Source organism: Hevea brasiliensis, chromosome 7, assembly GCF_030052815.1.
Source record: "Hevea brasiliensis isolate MT/VB/25A 57/8 chromosome 7, ASM3005281v1, whole genome shotgun sequence".
Classification (NCBI taxonomy): Eukaryota; Viridiplantae; Streptophyta; class Magnoliopsida; order Malpighiales; family Euphorbiaceae; genus Hevea; species Hevea brasiliensis.
Window position 1 is genome coordinate 84911633 of NC_079499.1, and position 18547 is coordinate 84930179.

General features: G+C 34.6%; 1 protein-coding gene across 11 annotated transcripts; it reads right to left on the reverse strand.

Annotated features, from left to right (window-relative positions):
- Positions 1 to 4: 4 nt before the first annotated feature.
- On the reverse strand, positions 5 to 10144 carry LOC110638901 (uncharacterized). Of its 11 annotated transcripts, none has more exons than XM_058150128.1 (6): positions 9914 to 10144; positions 6905 to 6973; positions 5268 to 5334; positions 4920 to 4987; positions 459 to 3533; positions 5 to 237 (listed from the first exon to the last, which is right to left on the reverse strand). In XM_058150128.1, exon 5 carries the CDS (start codon positions 3522 to 3524, stop codon positions 546 to 548), a length of 2979 nt encoding a protein of 992 aa, XP_058006111.1. In that variant the 5' UTR covers positions 3525 to 3533; positions 4920 to 4987; positions 5268 to 5334; positions 6905 to 6973; positions 9914 to 10144; the 3' UTR covers positions 5 to 237; positions 459 to 545. The 11 variants fall into 11 exon arrangements, with proteins under 11 accessions (XP_058006111.1, XP_058006112.1, XP_058006105.1 ...); XM_058150129.1 differs by having other exon boundaries at positions 4898 to 4987; XM_058150122.1 differs by lacking the exon at positions 4920 to 4987 and adding an exon at positions 8888 to 9039 and having other exon boundaries at positions 9914 to 10138.
- Positions 10145 to 18547: the final 8403 nt, after the last annotated feature.

Consider the following 18547-nt stretch of genomic DNA (forward strand, 5'->3'; position numbering starts at 1 on the left):
GTTCAAAAGAGTATCATGTCATGAGGACAATCAAATGTGCCAGCAATTCCAGCTAGAAGAGAGTGTAGAAACACGCATTGCAATCATCATTGCATATCATGCCAACCTCGGTAAAGCCCATCATAAACAGGTGATTTCTGTAGGAAAAACAGAATTGCTGTCACGATATCATAAGCTTATCCTGATTTGTCTTGGTCTAAGCCACAGCCGCCTTCCCAATAAACAAAATAATGAAAGCTGAAAGGATAACATAAGCCCATTAAGCAACAGATAAAGGAATTTCATGGAATCTAAAAAAAAAAAAAAATTCACAAGCTCAGTCAATGAATTAATCCACATGTCAAGCATTAAAAAAGAAACAGAATTTCTAAATCAATTTGAATTGTAAAAATCTCTGGCAAGGCCATTCAATCAATTTTCTAAAATGAAATCTAAATTCAAATTGAAACACCATATACCAGATCAAATAGGTTGTAGGATCAGCTGTTTGCCATATGATGAATGAACCATTATTTAATATTCCCATTCCACCATGATGGTGTCACTTATCCACCTTGAATATTTGAGGATAAATTGCTCAACATATCTGAGGCATTCAACCCTTGTGTGGTAAAATAATTCAATAACCATAGAACTGCAGAACGATTAATTGTAATCCCAGCAGAGACATCACCATTCTTGTCAAGTTTCTCTGAAAATTTCACCAAACTGTCAAATAGCATTGAGGGATTGGACTTAATCCATGTAGCCAAAGATGTAGCAGCAAAGTCCAGGAAAACATTATCAGGCAGTATCATGATTGTCCCAACAAGCTCAGGTGTGGGTGCACAACTACTGCACAACGTAAGAAGGCCTGCAACTGCAATGGCACTAATATTAACATCCAGATCAGCACATGAAAGAAATTGCAAAATTATCTTTTCCACCAGAACCTCGGAAATGGCAAGCTCCGATCTAATCAAGCCCCAAAACTTATGCTGCTCCAAAGAATCCCAGCTAAGTGAATTCTTCACTAAGACAAAAATGGTCTCAGTGTTCTCACCGAAAATAGAGAATTTCTTCAATCCAATTTCAAACTGTATATCAACAAGATCAGCATGATCCAACTGACTCACAAGTAACCTTATAATTTCTTCCTCACCAATGCATAGATCAGCAAAGTGATGGAAGATGCTGCAGAATAAGAACTTTGCTTTTTTCCTTTCCCACGCTAAACATGAAACTATGTCACATATAAGGAGCTTGGACAAAGATATATCATCTAATTTGTGTAAAGCAGTTCTAGAGCACTCAAGAAAACATTTGTAAGCAGCAAAAGCATTTTCCACCAACTTGGTAATAAACTTATCCATTTCAGAAGTAGGAACAGTGTCTTCAAGAGAATGTTCTATTCTTCCATTAAGCAAAGAAAAATATCCATCAATATGAAACTTCAATAATGGGAAGTCTGACTTACATAACTTAGCAAAATTGTTGTCAACTATTGCATTTGCTTTTCCCAAGTAACCTGCTGCATGTGCTTCATAAGCTAGCTGTGATGCATAAGACAATAAGTGTACTCCTACAGGAAAATCATTCTTTGACCAGAATAAAAGCATTCCTTGCATCCTCTGATGCTGTGACAATATGAAGGTACGAGTCAATAAGGCTGTCGCAGACCTAATTTCATGGCCAGAACAAGAAGCACTAGGAATGTTATCAGGTGGAGAAAATAATTTGCAGTCAATTGATTCAAATTGATCTGCTATTCTCGAACATAACATTTCAGGAGAAATTGAAACAAGTGTTGGTGCTTGATCATCCAAATTCACAAGTGACAGAAGTATTGTTTCCAAAATCTGAAGACCCAGTGCGCTTGACTTCTTTATACCATCTGCAAGGTTTTGTAACAAATTCTCAATAGCATCAATTTGACTTTCACTGGTGCTAATGGATGGGCAAGAAGTAGTAACCAAGCTGTCTGAAAAAGTAAAAGAAGTATTAGCATGTTCAGTGTTAAGTCTAACTTCCACCTCATCTGCAGGTTGTTGTTCTAGTGTTGGCATTGGACTTTTCAGACAGGACAGATTTTGCAAACTCAAGGGTGGTACAAAGTCATGAGGAAGATGGGCAAGCTGTATCTTGTTAAGGACACCAACTTTCAAACTTGACAATAACCTCCCAAGTCTCTCTTTCAGAAAAGGAGAAAGGGCATCACATGATGTCAAAACATCCAGCGAGCGAACCACTCCTTTTTGAACAAGTGAATTGAAAGCTGATGACAGACCCCTAACAATAACATGTGTACGATGCACATCATAATTTTCCACAAGCAGCAACAAAAACTCAAGAAGAGAGTGAGTCATGTCAATATATTTGGGTATTGAACATACCATTAATAGCATTCCTGGCTCGATATTCATTATATTATCAATTCTTTCATCAAAGAAAAGCCAGTCATAAAATAAGGCCAACTTCACATTGGCTTGAACATAATTCTTTCTACAAGTTTTCAATAGCCATCCTATAACAGTCCACCTTGGTATGATGTCTGACTGGATAGTTTCATTGGATGGATGGTGTGCGCAACATATAAATCTAACAATGTCCACTATAAGAGTCTCTTTCTCTGGTCCGAAAAGAAACTTCTTCGCAAACCATAATTGGTACCGCTTTTGACTCCCGAACTTCACATGCATAAGCAAAAACCTCAACTGGGTTTCCATGTCAGGTGTTATCCGAAGCAAAAAATACCGGCTTGATGTCCTAGAGCAGTACAGTTGAGAAACATCTGAAAATCCTGCAGTCCTAAACTCACCTGGGTTCAGTACCAAATCCTTCCATAAAGCTCGAAACACAGGGACATGAACCAAATCTTGCAGTAATCTAATAAGGTCCCTCCCAATCTTCATACACAAATGAAATTGCTCTCTCAACATTTTCACACAAAATTTAATCTCTAGTAGTTTCAGAGACTCTAGCTTCACATTGCTTGATAACCTACAATGATCAGCTAACAACCTAAGATATGCATACAGTGCGCTAGTTAAAACCAATGGCTCTTCTTCTACTAAACAATCCCATTTACTCAGGAAAAGGTTCACCAACTCGAAACACAACCACAAATTCCTATCACTAAAATCCCCACCAATAATTTGCCTCAACAAAGACACCAACAAGCCACCAAAACCAACTCCTAAAACACCGACCATTTCTTTAACGATCCAAATCAACTGAACCTTTACTGAATCAACAAGCTTAGCATACAAATCATTAACGATTTTGACCATCAAATGAACAAAAAATGCATATCCATCAGTAACAATGGCATGTAGATGCTTAACATGGGTTTTGGCCAACTGGGGTTCAGTCAAAAGCCCGTAAAGAATGGCATGATTGAGCTGTAAGTATTCTTGTGCGCTTGGAATGGCCAGGGAAAAGGGGGGTCTTAGTTTAGGTTCAAGCTCCTCAAAGGCTTGCCTTAGAGAGACTTCCAGCTGGCTTTTAGCCTCGTGGATACCAATTTTAAGTAGCTTTGAGGCCATAATGAGTTCCTGTAACACAATAACCGGAAATAAGAGCGAATTGAAATCAGCATTCAGAACAGAAATGGGAAGACCAACACAGAAACTTGTTGAGACTTGCTTGTTGGCAGTGGAAAAGGGTTTCAAGAGAGTGAAAGATTTTGAAATCAAATTTGTATCGAGCAATCAACAGCAGTTGAACTTGCTCTGGTGTCACCATAGGCTAAGAACATGACCTAAGAAGAAAATTTTTACATATCAATTATAAGAAAGGTGGAAAAAAAAAAAAAAGAAAAGAAGTTCTTGGTGAAGGAAAGAATGGAAAAAAGACACCTTCATAGTCATTAACAATCACCTAAATGGAACTTAGGAAATAACAAGCAATAAAAATAAAAATAAAAGAAAAAACTGTCAAATAATATGAAAAATCATAAAGAATTCAACAAGGAATAATAATAATAATAATAATAATAACAACAACAACAATAATAAGTATTATTATTAGTATTAGTACTACTACTACTACTACTATTAATAATAATAATAATAATAATAATAATAATAATAATAATAATAATAATAATAATAATAATAATTAGGCAAAAAACGCCATATTACATGTAGCTATATGGTTTGCAGTTGCAAACTCAAAAGAATCAAACTAGTTAAGCTAATTACACAAGTCATTAATTTTCCCCATTTATTTTTCTTGCTTCATTTTCTATATCAGTGCAATAGCCATTTTAGCCAACTAACTATTTGACAAATTGACAGATTAAACAAAATCAAATCAAATTAATAGATGTCAATAGTTTTTCATACAGATCAAAGAATTAGAAAAACAATGCCTTGTCATATTAGCTATCTTACACAGGCAACAAAATAAGAATAAACAAGTCAAATCAAACAATAGTTACCATCTCTGTTATTCGAAGTCACATGTGATCAATAAGGATGGCCTAATTTCCTTGGAAGCTTTTAATATGGTACAAGAAGTTTCCATTAAAAAAAAAAAAAGTTTCCTAGCTATTGTTAATGCAAAATAGAAAAATGCACACCAATAATAATTACAAGATAGCATAGTGCTACAAATTGAAGTTTTTAAAGGCCCGATAGTTGAGTACTGCTGTTATCCTTGTATCTGATAGAAGTTAAGTTAGTGGACAACAAAAAATACAACTGAAACCCACAACTATACTTGTATAACCAGCCTTTTCTGGTCTATTAGTTTTAAATCTACAAGTAGATTGGTAAAACAATACCAAAACAAGAAAATCTAACTAATTTGTAATACTCATTTTTAAGGCGGCCATGATTAGTTAAACAATAATTCAATCGACTGAAAATAACTAGAAGTGGACATGAGAATTATTAAAAGATCTGCGCTGCCATACACAAATGATTGCAAATTAGTACCAAAGATAAGCAGCAAGCCTTTCTGATTCAAAAGCAAATCTCCATGACCAAATGTAACATTTTCAGTCCTGAGAATTTAACAATAATATAATATTACTAAAAAGTAAAAAAGCAAAAAAAGAAAGACTAAAGCTTTGCATTTTCTATTGATTTTTTTTTATTATTTTGTACACTTTCTCAGTGACTAAACAGAGCATAATACATTAAAATAATAATTAAAAAGGGCAATTAACGATCATTTCAAAGGAAGACAATGAAAAATAAATAAGAGGAATAACATGCTTTGAAGGCTATGCAAATGGAAACAACAAATTCATTCAAATAAAAGAAAGTTCTTTCACAACTAACCGAAGAAGCAGAGGAGCTGCCAGAGAGAACTTTTTGCCTTACACTTGCCCACGTCATTTCTTCAACGCTAAAAAACAACCCACATTTGAAAATGATTTAAAAAATCATTATAAATGAAACAAACTACATGCCAAAAAACAACACATTAAAAATTTAATCTCAAATAGTCAAATTATAACAATAAGGAGCTCATAGACATAAATATTTTATCTCCAAAATCTCAAGGCAAGATGCATTTCCTTCAAAAACTAAAAAATAATAATAATAATAATGATTCATCTAAAATAATAATATCTTAAATTTTTTATTAATAAAATATTAATTTTATATTTTCAATTATAAAAATTATTTATTATTTTTAATTAAAAAAATTAAAACACAAAATCCCATCCCAGATCTTCTTCTTCTTCTTACAAAATCCCATCTCAAAACCCCGATCTCAATCCCATTATTTTTAATTAAAAACAAAAATTACAAAAATTAAGAATTAAAACACAAAATCCCATCCCAAATCCCAGATCTTCCCCTTGCAAGTTCTTCTTCTTCTTCTTCTTCCCAAAGACACATTTTGACAGACCCAAGGAACCCTCCCACTCTCAACATCTCTCCCCCATAACCCATTCACTCTCTCCGGCAAAGACCGAAGGACCCCTTCCCAAATATCAGACGTGTTTGCTTGCTCACATGTTTTGTGGGTTGCACATGAAGCTGGCCCTTGATTCAGTCCCATCAGCTCCACCCATCATAGATGAGATTGTAGAACATTGGTCCAATTCACTATTTATGAATTGATTCTAGTCCTATTGAAATGTATTCCCCACCTGTGGAGATTTTTTTCTTTTGTTAGATCGATCTCCTTTTTTGATGGCTCATTCCTATTTTGGTCTATATCTTGACCATCAGTACTCACTTCCCCTTCTCCAAATACCAAAATTTTTACTTCTTTCACATTCTCGTTTTGTTTTTCAGGGTTTCACCTATTACATTTTTAGACACCGCTACAGCAAGTTTAAATGGAGTAATAATTTATGTATCCTGCTTATATGCTGGCAAACATGCCGGCAAACATGCCAGGATATGAACTTGCTCCTCATCTTGCATTATATGTATGGATGCCCTAATTCTATTGTTGCTATGATTTTTTTGGTATTGTTGCTTTGGATGTTATGAAATTTTGCTTGTTTCTAATTGAATCTGGGGTAGTACTTTGTGTTCTTTGTGAATTTTTATTTTTTTTAATTTTTAATTTGATTAAAAATAATAAATAATTTTTAAAATTTAAAATTAGAGAAAACAATATTTTATTATTAAAAATATATTATTTCATTAAGGCAGGATCAATTTGAGGGCCTAATTGAAAGTTTGAGAATTAATTTCGATAAAATATACCAAAAAATCATCTGGAAAGAGAATTTGACTTACAAAAGTAATGACAGTAGGTGCATTCCTAAGCACAAAATAAAAAATAAAAAATATAAAAAAAAAAACTGAATTATTGAGATTTAAATATCAGCAGAATTACTAATAAAGCCAATCAGGAAAAAATCAACATTCCAACAGCAATATCAGCAATAAACTTGAATTTGAAAAAATCAACATATAAAGAGAATCAATCAAAAAGAGATTAGTTACTCCACCTTGTACTTGGCAACCTCTTCGCTCACTTGCCTGAGATCACCCTTTTGTGAAAATCATCCCACATTACCCTGATTTAGGGGGAAAAAATGAAATAAAGAATCAAGCACTAACAATTACAGAACGCTTTATATATCAATATTGATAATTTAATGTGTGGGTATATGCCAAGGCAATGAAGGTGACCCTTTTCTTTTCAAGTGCTAAACATAATATAAATGTGAACAAGATTTTCAAATTCATCATGGCAAAGCTCTTCAGCGTGCCTTGGTTGGTAAATAGTACTTTAGGCACTGATCATGTACATAGCCAAAAAAGAGGCAAACAAATTTGAAAAAGAAAACAAGAATGCAAGGAAATTCATGCTCATCAGTATATTGTTTCCAGAGGCCCTTTCTGTTTCTTTTTTTTTTTTTCATTGTTCATTGTTTAATCTTGTCCTTTTTCCTTAAAGTTTACATTCCACGTTTTAGAAACATGGCTGTAGCAGGGAGTTTCTTCATGCAAAAGAAGAAAAACATGTGAAAAATAAAAGAGTAGAAGCTGTTTGCTATTTATATTCTCCATGCCAATATCCAATTGGACTATTGGAGCCTGACATGTTTACCATTTCTGATGAAATTTAACATAAATTTTTAACCACAAGACAGCAAATTCAATGAATGATTTGAAAATCAGATCACTGAAAAGAGCAACAACTTGAACCTGCAGGTTCCAATTTGCTGCAGTTTCAGTTTCTCAAGAAATGGTGCACAATCTTCAAATGAGATGATAAAAGAAGACAAATTAGAAAATATAAAAAAATTGGATGGGGTTCAAAGGAAGCTTGTAAAACTCCAAAACATAGATTCTAAGGAAAGTGTTAAACATTTAACAATGATTGAAATGTATTTTAAAAACATAATTTTTCTTTTCAATGATTTTTGTCCATACTACAAATTTGAATCATGGATCCAATTTGATTGCACTAAAAAGGGAAAACCTGAATATATTTAATCCTCTAGCTAGATTTTGCAGTAACAAAAATCTTATGCATGGAGACACTTTTAATGGAGTCGGATATCAATTTGTATTGAAATTAAAAACAGAAACATGCTCATTTCTGCAATAATTTCCAACAATTAACCCGCTTTAGCAATTTTCTATGCCACAAAAGAAAGGACAGTTCTAAAAAACCAGTTCAAAATTGATGCAATTATGCTGTTCCAATCCAAAAAAATGTGCATCAGAAATTCAGAATCAATGTTGCTTGATCTGAGACTCTGCTGATGCATCCATCAACAGTGGAGACTAAGCAATGTCAAATATGCCTGCCCTGCCCTGCCCCATATACAGCTAACCAGTAAAGTCCTACAACTATTTTAGATAATAGTATAAGATTTCTACTAATATATGGAAATGTAAGATTTAAGTCCATAATTATAAGGGTGACATCGCTAATTTGCTGTCATTAGTTTACCGAACTCTGGACTACCATCAGCCAAAAAGATAAGATGAAATCAATATGAAGGCACAAAGAAGGACATGTCGTGAAATTACAAAATCTAGGAGAATATAGAAATTTCACACAAATTGGGAAAATACACATTAATGTCACAAACACAAAAATTCATTTCAAGATTCCAAATATTTGAAACAAGCTACTGTAGTAGTACATACATTTTAACATTCAAAATATACAATTATGCACCCAAGAAAGAACGAGATATTCAAATCATCTCAACTACGCGTTTACTAAATTCTCAAAAAGCCACCATTAATTTCAAGAGCACACAAGCAGAAAAGCATCAGTGATTGCTTCATTTGTTTATGGAAAATATTTCATAGATGGGAAAAAGCTGCATGAATTGTCATGGTTCATAGCAATTTATAATATCAAATGCACACAAGTAAACATAAGAAGGGAACTTCTTTTGGAAATAAATGCAACAGAAGGACAAACCTCTATCAAAATTGCAAAATCAACAACTAAGCTCGTGACATACCCAAGGACAAGGCCAATTACACTCCTTGCTAGTGAGGATGATCCAATATCTACATCAATCTTCATCATAGATGTTTTGCCAGTAATCAAGTAAATTAAAGAAGCACATCTAGCAAGCATCAGGACAAACAATATGTGTGCTGAAGTTCCTAACTGCCAGCACAAATAATTAAATAAATCTGAAATTTTGAATGACTGCTACTAATCTGAATGGCGTAGATAGATTTGACAGAGGTTGCAGTAATGGCATATCAATTTTTTTTCCCCTTCATTTTCTTACAATTATGTTTCTAGAAATACAAAGAATTTCCAAGTGCACTGTTAAATTACATGATGGAATATTTATTACAGAATATGAAATTCCAATATTATGAATAGAGGGGGAAAAGAAGAAACAGATCATATCTATAGAAAACACAGAAAGGAGAGGAATAATTTTAATCCTATTTAACCACCGGTTCTTCCACTTAGGTTTCTACCTACAAATATGAGGTAGATTCCAATTCAGGATATTAAATCAAAATGATAGTGCTTATTTCCACATTGAGAGTAAAAAGTCAAGCAAGCCTGCTGTAAAAGGGGAAAGGAATAGTGAAAAATGATACTTAAAACTTCCATTAAAGACAGAAATGCTGCTGACTATTGACCAAAATTAATAAGATAAAACAGCATAATTTTGAGTCACTTTAAGAGAATTTGTAGCTTCAAATCAAGCTAAACTAGGTCACACACATGAATATTTTATCAATGGAAAAAAAAAAGTCAACCCAGATTTGAAATTTTGCATATAGAGCTAGCTACAATTCCATTCCTATACACCTTGGAAAATTTGTATATAGAACTAGAACAGTAAAAGCATCAGTTAAATGGTACTGTCAACTTCCATTAAAGAAAACCAAAATATATAGAACAAAGACACTCACCGGCAGGAATTATAGAATTATGGAATAACACACAGATTTGAGCAGTAAGCAAAAATAAATTAAAAATAATAATAATAACAAAAGCGAAAGATCTGTGAAGTGACCTGCGAGGGGCATTCTTCTGTGCACAACTCAGGAGCCTGGGTGGCAAGATTAAGAGGCGACGTATTTTGTGCAGAGGCGAGACCTAGAGAGAGGCTGAGGGCTAGGAAAAGATGAGGGATTATGTGCAGAGGCAAAGACAATGAGCAGTGAGAGAATCGGAACTCTGGAGAAATAGAGAAGAGGGAGCCAAGGGGGCCGGGTTAGTCTTTAGAAGGAAGGTGGCCGCTGAGGCTCTCGATTTAGAATGCTTATAGGAATAGTTTTTTTTTTTTTTTTTTTTTTTTTTTAACTTGTCCAATTTTCTGAGGTTTTTTTTTTTAATCGGTTAATAATAAATGTACGCCACGCGGGATAATATATATATCTGTATGATATATTGGATTTGTAAAAGAAACTTTTATAATTTATATTAGTTATAATTTTTTATTATTTAAATAAATAAAAAATTAAATTTAATTGACTACTATAAATCAATATATCTATATAACGATGAATGCCACGGGAGAACCCTCTTCTCTATCGCCTCCTTTTAAGAATACTCAATCTTTTTCACCAAGCTTGAAAAAGGTTAAGGTGCGTGATGGTTCGAGTGAAGGTGTGCCTATTAGTGTAGAGGCTGGTACACAAGATGGTTTTGCTGATAAAGAGTCTAAACATAAGTCTTCGTTTAGAGATGCCTTCAGGGGAACTGTTCCCTCTAATTTTGAGATGGGATTTGAAGCTGATAGAGTAGAAGATTTATCGGATGATGAGTCTGATGGGGAGTTTGAAGATGACGATGACTCAGAATGCCCTACTATTAGGCTATCTAAAGGAGAGAAGAAGTTGATTCGTGACCCCTAGAAGTTTACACTCATCCTTAAGGTTTTGGGGCACTCTGTTAGGTTCAATTATCTACAAAGGAGATTAAAGCAACTCTAGTCATTAAAATCTCCGGTAGATATTATTGATCTTGTGAATGGTTTTTTTATGGCTAGATTCTCGAATGAAACTGAGTATGAACATGTTTTATTTGGCGGTCCTTAGATGGTTTCGAACCATTACATGTTGGTTCGAGAGTGGCAACCAAATTTTGATCCTGAGCAGGCCTCCATTGACAAAGTTATGGTATGGATTCAGATTCCTAATCTCCCTATTGAATACTTTAATAAGTTGTTTTTATTAAAAGTTGGCAATAAGATTGGGAGGACAGTGCATGTTGATGACATGATTCTTCAAGCTACTCGAGGTAAATATGCTAGAGGTTGTGTTGAAGTGGACCTATCGAAACCTCTCTTGTCAAAGTTTCGCTTGAGGCGTCGAATTAAGTGTATTGAGTATGAGGGGAGTCATCAAATCTACTTCTCCTACGGTTGTTATGGTCATCGGCTAGATAAATGCAAGCTCACTAAAGAAGATAATTGTCATGTTAATGAGAATGTGGCTGTTGATCCAAATATGGTATAGAATGGTTTGGGAGATGAAAATCCTATTATGGTAAGGAATAATAGTTCATTAGCCATTTCTGTTAACCTGATAGTTGACCCTCCAGTGGTGGCTCCTACAAAAGTTGTTGATAAGTATGGCCCTTGGATGATTGTGAAGAAATCGGGTAAGAAGGGCAGTAAAAAAGTTGATAATCAAAATTTAAATTCTGCCCCATCTAAGCAAAAATTAGGGGAGAAAGGTAAGGTAGTTACCAAGGAGCAATCAGCTCCTATAACTATGGATTCTAAATTCTCCGTGATGTATGATAATGTAGTAGAGGAAATTGTCTATGATGATTCCTAGTGTAAGGACCCTGTTCTAGGAAATAAAAAGTCTGGGCTTTTAGGAGTCCCTCTGTTAAACACTGGGTTAGGTTCTGATTTAATTTTTAAGGCCTAAGATAATTCTATTATGAGCTCCCCTTAGTCCTCAAGTGCTAGATCCTTGGGTTCTAATAAGAGTAAGTCTAAGCCCAAAATGGTTAATAAACAGCATAGGGCTATGGATGTGGCATCCTCTTCTCGCGCCCCATCCTCTTCATGTCTGCCTGTTCCAAAGATGGACTTTAATAAGACTTTGACCAATGCAGCTAGTATTGGGGAACATACTATTGTGTTTGGGCAAGCAGGGAAAGGCACGATTAGTAGCTCAGTGTTCCAGGATGATGTCCCTCTCAAAGTTGATGATGGACAACCTCTTTTATTAGCATACTGCTCTTATCAAAGTCTAGTTGATCTTCTGGTGGTTGGTAATGATCCTGGCATACCTCTGATTAATCCTTCTGATATAGGTAGTGTTTCGGTAGTGGAACAATGTTAGGAAAGGGGTGCATTAGCCTTGTGATTTCATTATCATCTATGTGATGTTGAACTATTCTTGACAGCGGTGTTCTATTTCTTTCTAATTGTGATTTTTATGTCTATTGTCACTTGGAACATTCAAGGAATTGCAAGTCGAAGAAGCTTGCTTTCCTTAAAGAATCCTTGTAGTCGGTGCAATCCGACAATTTTGGTTTTAGTGGAAACTAAACTCAGTGGTTCTAAAGCTGGCAGTACTTTGGCCATCTTGGGTTTTGATCATTGGATTCAGGTTAAGGCCTTTGGCATGAGTAGAGGTATTTGGCTTTTTTGGAAATCTCCTTTTGAAGTTTATGTGATTCGAATGCATTCTCAGTATATTCATTTCATGGTTAAGGATGGGATGAAGTTGAGTTGGTTCTTTGTGGCTATCTGTGGGAGCCCAAGGGAACATTTGAGTCATCGTATGTTCTCTTCTATATTGGATTTAGCAATGAATTCCTCTGCTCCTTGGTTATTAGTAAGTGATTTCAATAATTTTCTGGATACTTCAGAGACTACTAGTTTAGATCCTCATATTGTCGTTCGTTGTGCAAGGTTCTGCAATTTGGTTAATCAATTATTTCTTATCGAGGTGGGTTATTCGAGTTTAATGTTTACATGGTGGCGTGGTCGAGATTCTAATAGATTCCAAGCTGCTAGATTGGATCGATTTCTTTGTACTACTGCCTAGCGTAGTTTGTTTCCTTTGACTATGGTTTATCATCTAGAACGTATGGTTTTGGATCATTGTCCTCTCCATCTGAACTTGCTCCCAAAAATTTGAAAACTGGTAATTCTTCTTTTAGATTTCAATTTCCTTGGACTAAGCACCCCTTATCTTTTGAGTTCATTTGTGGTAATTAGAACCCTAATGTTACCCTTCTTAAAAGTCTTAATCATATGCAAAGTAAGTTTATGAGTTGGAAGGATGATGTGTTTGGTAGTTTATTTAAGAGGAAGAGGTGGATTCTAGCTAGAATTCTTGGAGTTCAAGGGAAGTTGTCTCACAACCCTCATAATGGTTTAATACAGTTGGAAACGAAATTGCGTCGAGAGTTGGAAACCATCCTTGATCAGGAGCAACTCCTTTGGTTCCAAAAGTCTAGGGAACGCTGGATTTTAGAGGCGGATCGTAACACTACTTTCTACCACACCAGTGTAGTAATAAAAGGGAACAAAAGGAAAATTTTGTCTTTGAAAAATGATAGTGGAGTTTGGTGTTCGGATCATTTAGAGTTAGAAGCCTTGGCTTTCTCTTTCTATAAAGATCTTTATTCGGATGATAATGTGTCTCATTCAGTAGCTCTTCCTGGTTCTTCCTATCCATGCCTCTCAAATGAAGTACTGAGTTCTTTTCATAGACCATTCACTAAGGAGTAGGTTTATTAGGCAGTGTTCTCTATGGACCCCCATAAGGCCTCGGCTCTGGACGGATTTCATGCAGAGCTTTTCCAAAAGTCTTGGGCTGTGGTGGGATCGTCCCTAACTCGCTTTATTTTGAATTTTTTTCATGGTGGTTCTTTGGATGCTAGAACTTGTGACATTCTTATTACGTTAATTCATAAAGTTGAAGTTCCGAAGCATATTAGCCAATTTCATCCTATTAATTTATGCAATGTACATTATAAGGTGATTATGAAAGTGCTTACAAATAGAATGAAGAAAGCATTGCCTACTTTAATTTCTAGTAATCAAAGCAGCTTATTCCTGGTCGTCAATTACATGATAATGTCATTATCCTTTAAGAGGTTGTGCACTCCATGCATAATAAGAGAAGTGGCCCAGGTTGGATGGTTTTAAAGATTAATTTAGAGAAGGCTTATGATAGGCTTCGTTGGGATTTCCTATTGGATTTGTAACACCCCCATACTAAGTAGTCCGTACATTCTACTGTTCCGATGACCAGTTTCTATCCGGACAGCTAAAATGTCTAGAACCATACCTAAGCCACATAGATAAGCCATAAATAAAAGTAACAAAGATCATATGAGGATGAATGAAAACAAGAAGAATAAAGCCTAAATTGGTTAAATGAGCCGAGGTCCAGGCGATGGGTGATCGACCCGGGAAGAGACTGTGAGCTCAGTTGCTATCTTAAATTCGTGTGGGACCCAATGACATCCTAGGTCAAGAAATAATTGCGAACCTGTTAGGAATGTGAAAACCATAGAAAAGAAAAGAGAACAAGCTCAAATAAATAAATCAGAACTTAAAGACTCATCGGATGTTATTAAAAATAATGGATTATAACCGATGAGGGGCATTTTGGTCAATTTACTCATAGAAGTGACTTTTGACCTAAATGTCCATTAAATTGTATGAGATTAAAATAATGAAAAGTAATTAAAAATATAGAGAAGTGTAAGGAAAAGAAAATAAAAGAAAAGAAATTCAAACTTAAATTGGATTTATGACATCACAATGATTCAAGCATGACATAATTAAAAATTTTAATTTTTAAATTATGAATTGTGGGGATAATTATTAACTTAAAAGACCGAAAAAAATTAATTAAAAACACCCATTTTCTTTCCAAGGCAGCCGGCCCTCTCTTCACTCTCAGTCTCTCTCTCTTTTCAATTCCTCCATTATTAGCTAAATTTAAGCTTTGAAAGCTTAAATTTCTTCCACAATTCTTAAGATCAAACCCTAGAAAACTTCTAATTGGTCATAGATTGGAAGTTTGGGAGCAAAAAGAATTAAAGAAAGTGAAGGATTTTGAAGATTAGAAGAACTCCATTAGAGGTAAGTGAACTACCTAGCCTTCTTTTTACTTCCTTTCTTGAAATTAAGTTTAATTTTGAAGAATTGAGTTAAGAAATTAAAGAAATCATACTTGTATGGGGGGAAGGGAATTTCGGCCAGCCATTAGAAATTATGGTGTTAATGTGTTTAAATGAATAGAGCATGAAATTGAGCTTATCTGAAGTGGTATTCATGAATTGGGTTTTAAGCTTGCATGACTTTGCATGAATTAGTAAGATGGAAAATTTAGAATTTATGGAATTTAGGGCTTTTGTATTAGGTTATGCCATTGATGGTTATAAGGCCTAATTATGGTCATTTGGTACATTTGGGATGAGGATTGTTGTTGAATTAATGAAAGCAATTGATGGAATTGTAGTGTGTGAGCTGTTGGAATTCTAGACAGCTTGGGTCTAGTCCACTTAGATGGTTATAAGTTGAGTTATATAGCTCCAATTAATGTGAGGCCAATTAGAGGTGAAACTTAGGATATAATACTAAATTTTTCATGAAGACACCTTGTCCAAAAACTAACCATATATTGCCCTAAAATTTGCTTGAATAAGGAATTGGTGTTCTGGACCTAACCAGAAATGACCAAATGAATAGTACATCTTCAATTAGGCATAACTCACTCTAGACACCTCCAAATTAGGTAATTCTTGAACTAATGGAAACCTGAAATATAGTAGAACACTTCTTATGAAGATTATAAACCCAAATTATGACCCTAACTTAGTCAAATTGCTAAGCAAATTTAGTCCATCAAATCTGACTGATTCTGGACTAACCTAGAAATCCTGGACAAATAGCCATCTGACTAGTTTTGACAAAAATATCATAACTTGGGCTAAAAAATTACAAATGTAGTGATTCAAAAACCAAAATCTTTATAAGACCTAAAGCTACAACTTTGATATTTTGGACAGAGCCTAGATCCTAAAAGAACTTAGGGAAATTGTTAGGACAATTTAGGACTTCCCAATCTAGAATTCCTACACTCGAATCATTTTAACTAATTGACCCTAGGACAGTAATTAGACCATAACTTTCACTAAAAAATTCCAAATGGGATGAGCCAAAATGATATGAAAACCTAAGAATTAAGGCTACAACTTTAGTTTAGAAACCCTATTCAAATTCTGAGCGTAAAGATCTCAAATGTGAATTGCAAAACCTGATCTGGAACTTGGAATTATGGAGTTGTAGGGTTTATGAGTCCAGGTTGATTAAATTACCATAACTCACCCTATGTAGCCTTAAATTTAGAAATTATTGAACTTTGTAACCATGAGACATAGGGGAACAACTCATATGAAGAATACTAAGCCAAATTATGACCACAACTAGTCCAATTAGCTTGATAAAGTTGAGTTTCAAAATCTGCCCTATTCTGGAATAGTATTGGTCACTGAACCAGTACTTGGTAAATTGACCATAACTAGAGCTACACAACTCCAAATTGAGTGATTCAAAAAGAAAAATAAAATTAAGACATAGAGAAACAATTTTTGGAATACCTCACCAAATTATGACTAGAACTAGGTCGAATTTAGGTTCTAAAGTCAAGGTTTAAAATTGTCCAGAACCCAAATTCCTTGAAATTGCATAAATAACTTAGGCATTCATTAGGCATTCATTTAATTAATTATTGGAGATAATTGGGATAAGTATTAAGACATTCCTATTGTATATTTTCAGTGGAAAAGGAACCTCCTAAAGAGGGGATAAGTTGAACTAAAGAAGAGGAAAGTAAAGAGGTTTGTACATAACTAATTTCTTTTCTTGTTTTTAATTTTGCATATGGTTTGAATGAAATTATTTTGAATGAATTATGATTTTCTTTGTTTTTGAGAAATTGTGTGTTGCCAATTCCATATGGATTTTATGATGATCTGAATAAGGATGTTGAAATGCAAATGTGATTCTTGATTAGAAAATCTTTAAATTTTGTTTTAAAACCACAGTTAGCATAACAGTCCCATTCAGAATTTCCCAGTAGTAACGGCTACTTGAGGTGTGATAATTGATTATGATTATGTCCCCCGTTAATAACGGTTAGTGGGGTGAGACTATATGAGTACTCATTAGCTAGCTAGCCTTCCCTCATTAATAATGGTTAGTGAGGTTGATTTGCTTTGTCGTAGTATACAACACGGCATCGATCGTGAAATTTTGTGTCATAGTCTGAATTGTGTGTTCTTGGCAATACCTATATTTTGTGGATTGTGAATTGTGATTCTTAAATGAAATGTGATTTTAAATAAATGATTATTTCTGATTTGGAATTATGAAATGCTACTTTAGTTATGGAAATTCTAATTTGTTGTGTTACAATGAGTTTTTAAATTTTAGTTGTGTGTCACTGAGTGAATTACTCAGTGATGGCTTGTTCAGTTTTCGAATACCTGGTGTTCTTTTATCAATATTTGTCTGCATGCTAGCTCGATGAGGGTTCTTTAGAATGGCTTTGTTTCTGACAGTTTCACTCCTTTAAGGGGGGTTTGTTAGGGGGATCCTATCTCTCCTTATCTGTTTGTCTTGGCTATGGAGAGGTTAGGTTATTATATCAGGGATTTGGTGGGTTCTGGGTCTTGAAGACCTATTAGGATCTCAAGAAGTTGTCCTGCTCTTTCCCATCTATTCTTTGCAGACGATCTTTTTCTTTTTGCAAAAATTTCTTTGCAAAAGATGAATGTTATTAAGCATTGCCTTGATCTTTTCGACCATGCTTCTGGCCAAAAAGTGAACCTTAGAAAGTCTAAAATATTTTTCTCTTCCAATGTGTCACTGGAGGAAAGAATTGACATCTATAATGTGGCAGGCATGGAGATGACGGATGAGATTGGCATGTATTTGGGTGTTCCTATGATTCATGGAAGAATTAATAAAGCAAGATTTGAATCGCTCTTGAGTAAGGTTGATAACCATTTAGCTAGATGGAAAACTAACCTCCTCTCTTTTGTGGGAAGGGTCACTCTAGTAAAGTTAGTTCTTAATGCTCTCCCAAATCATCTTATGCAAGCTTTTTATCTCCCACGTTCTGTTTGTGATGAGTTTGATAAGAAGGTGTGGAACTTTGTTTGGGGTGATCAAAGGGGTAATCATAGAGTTAATTTGGTTAGTTGGGATCAAGTTACTTTACCTATGGATAAAGGAGGTTTAGGTCTTCGCTCTTGTAAGAGTATGAACTCTGCATTCCTAGTAAAGATTGGCTGGCGATTATTAAAAGAACATGACTTTCTGTGGGCTAGAATTGTCAAGGGGAAATATGGTAGGAGTTTTGTTAATTTGGATGCTTTTAAATGTAAGCACTGTGCCTCAGTTATTTAGAGAGGGATCGTGCATTCTTTGGATATTCTTCAGCAAGGGTGCTTTAAGGGGGTTGGCAATGGTCGCTTTACTAGTTTTTGGTAAGATTGTTGGGTTACAGATAGGCCTCTCATCTTTTATGCTACCAATGTTATTCCAAATTCGCACCTTGAATTATCAATGGCGTCTTATTAGACTGGCTCACATTGGAATTGGGATTTTGTTGTTCCCTATTTGCCATAAAATGTTTGTTTACTCTTAGAAGCTAAA

Excerpts from the sequence above, each read along its gene's own strand:
- LOC110638901 (XM_058150120.1), bottom strand. The coding sequence starts at position 5,324 with ATGACGTGGGCAAGTGTAAGGCAAAAAGTTCTCTCTGGCAGCTCCTCT. Across the intron at positions 3,534-5,267 it reads GCAGCTCCTCTGCTTCTTCG|GAACTCATTATGGCCTCAAA; the intron begins GTTAGTTGTGAA and ends ATTGTGTTACAG.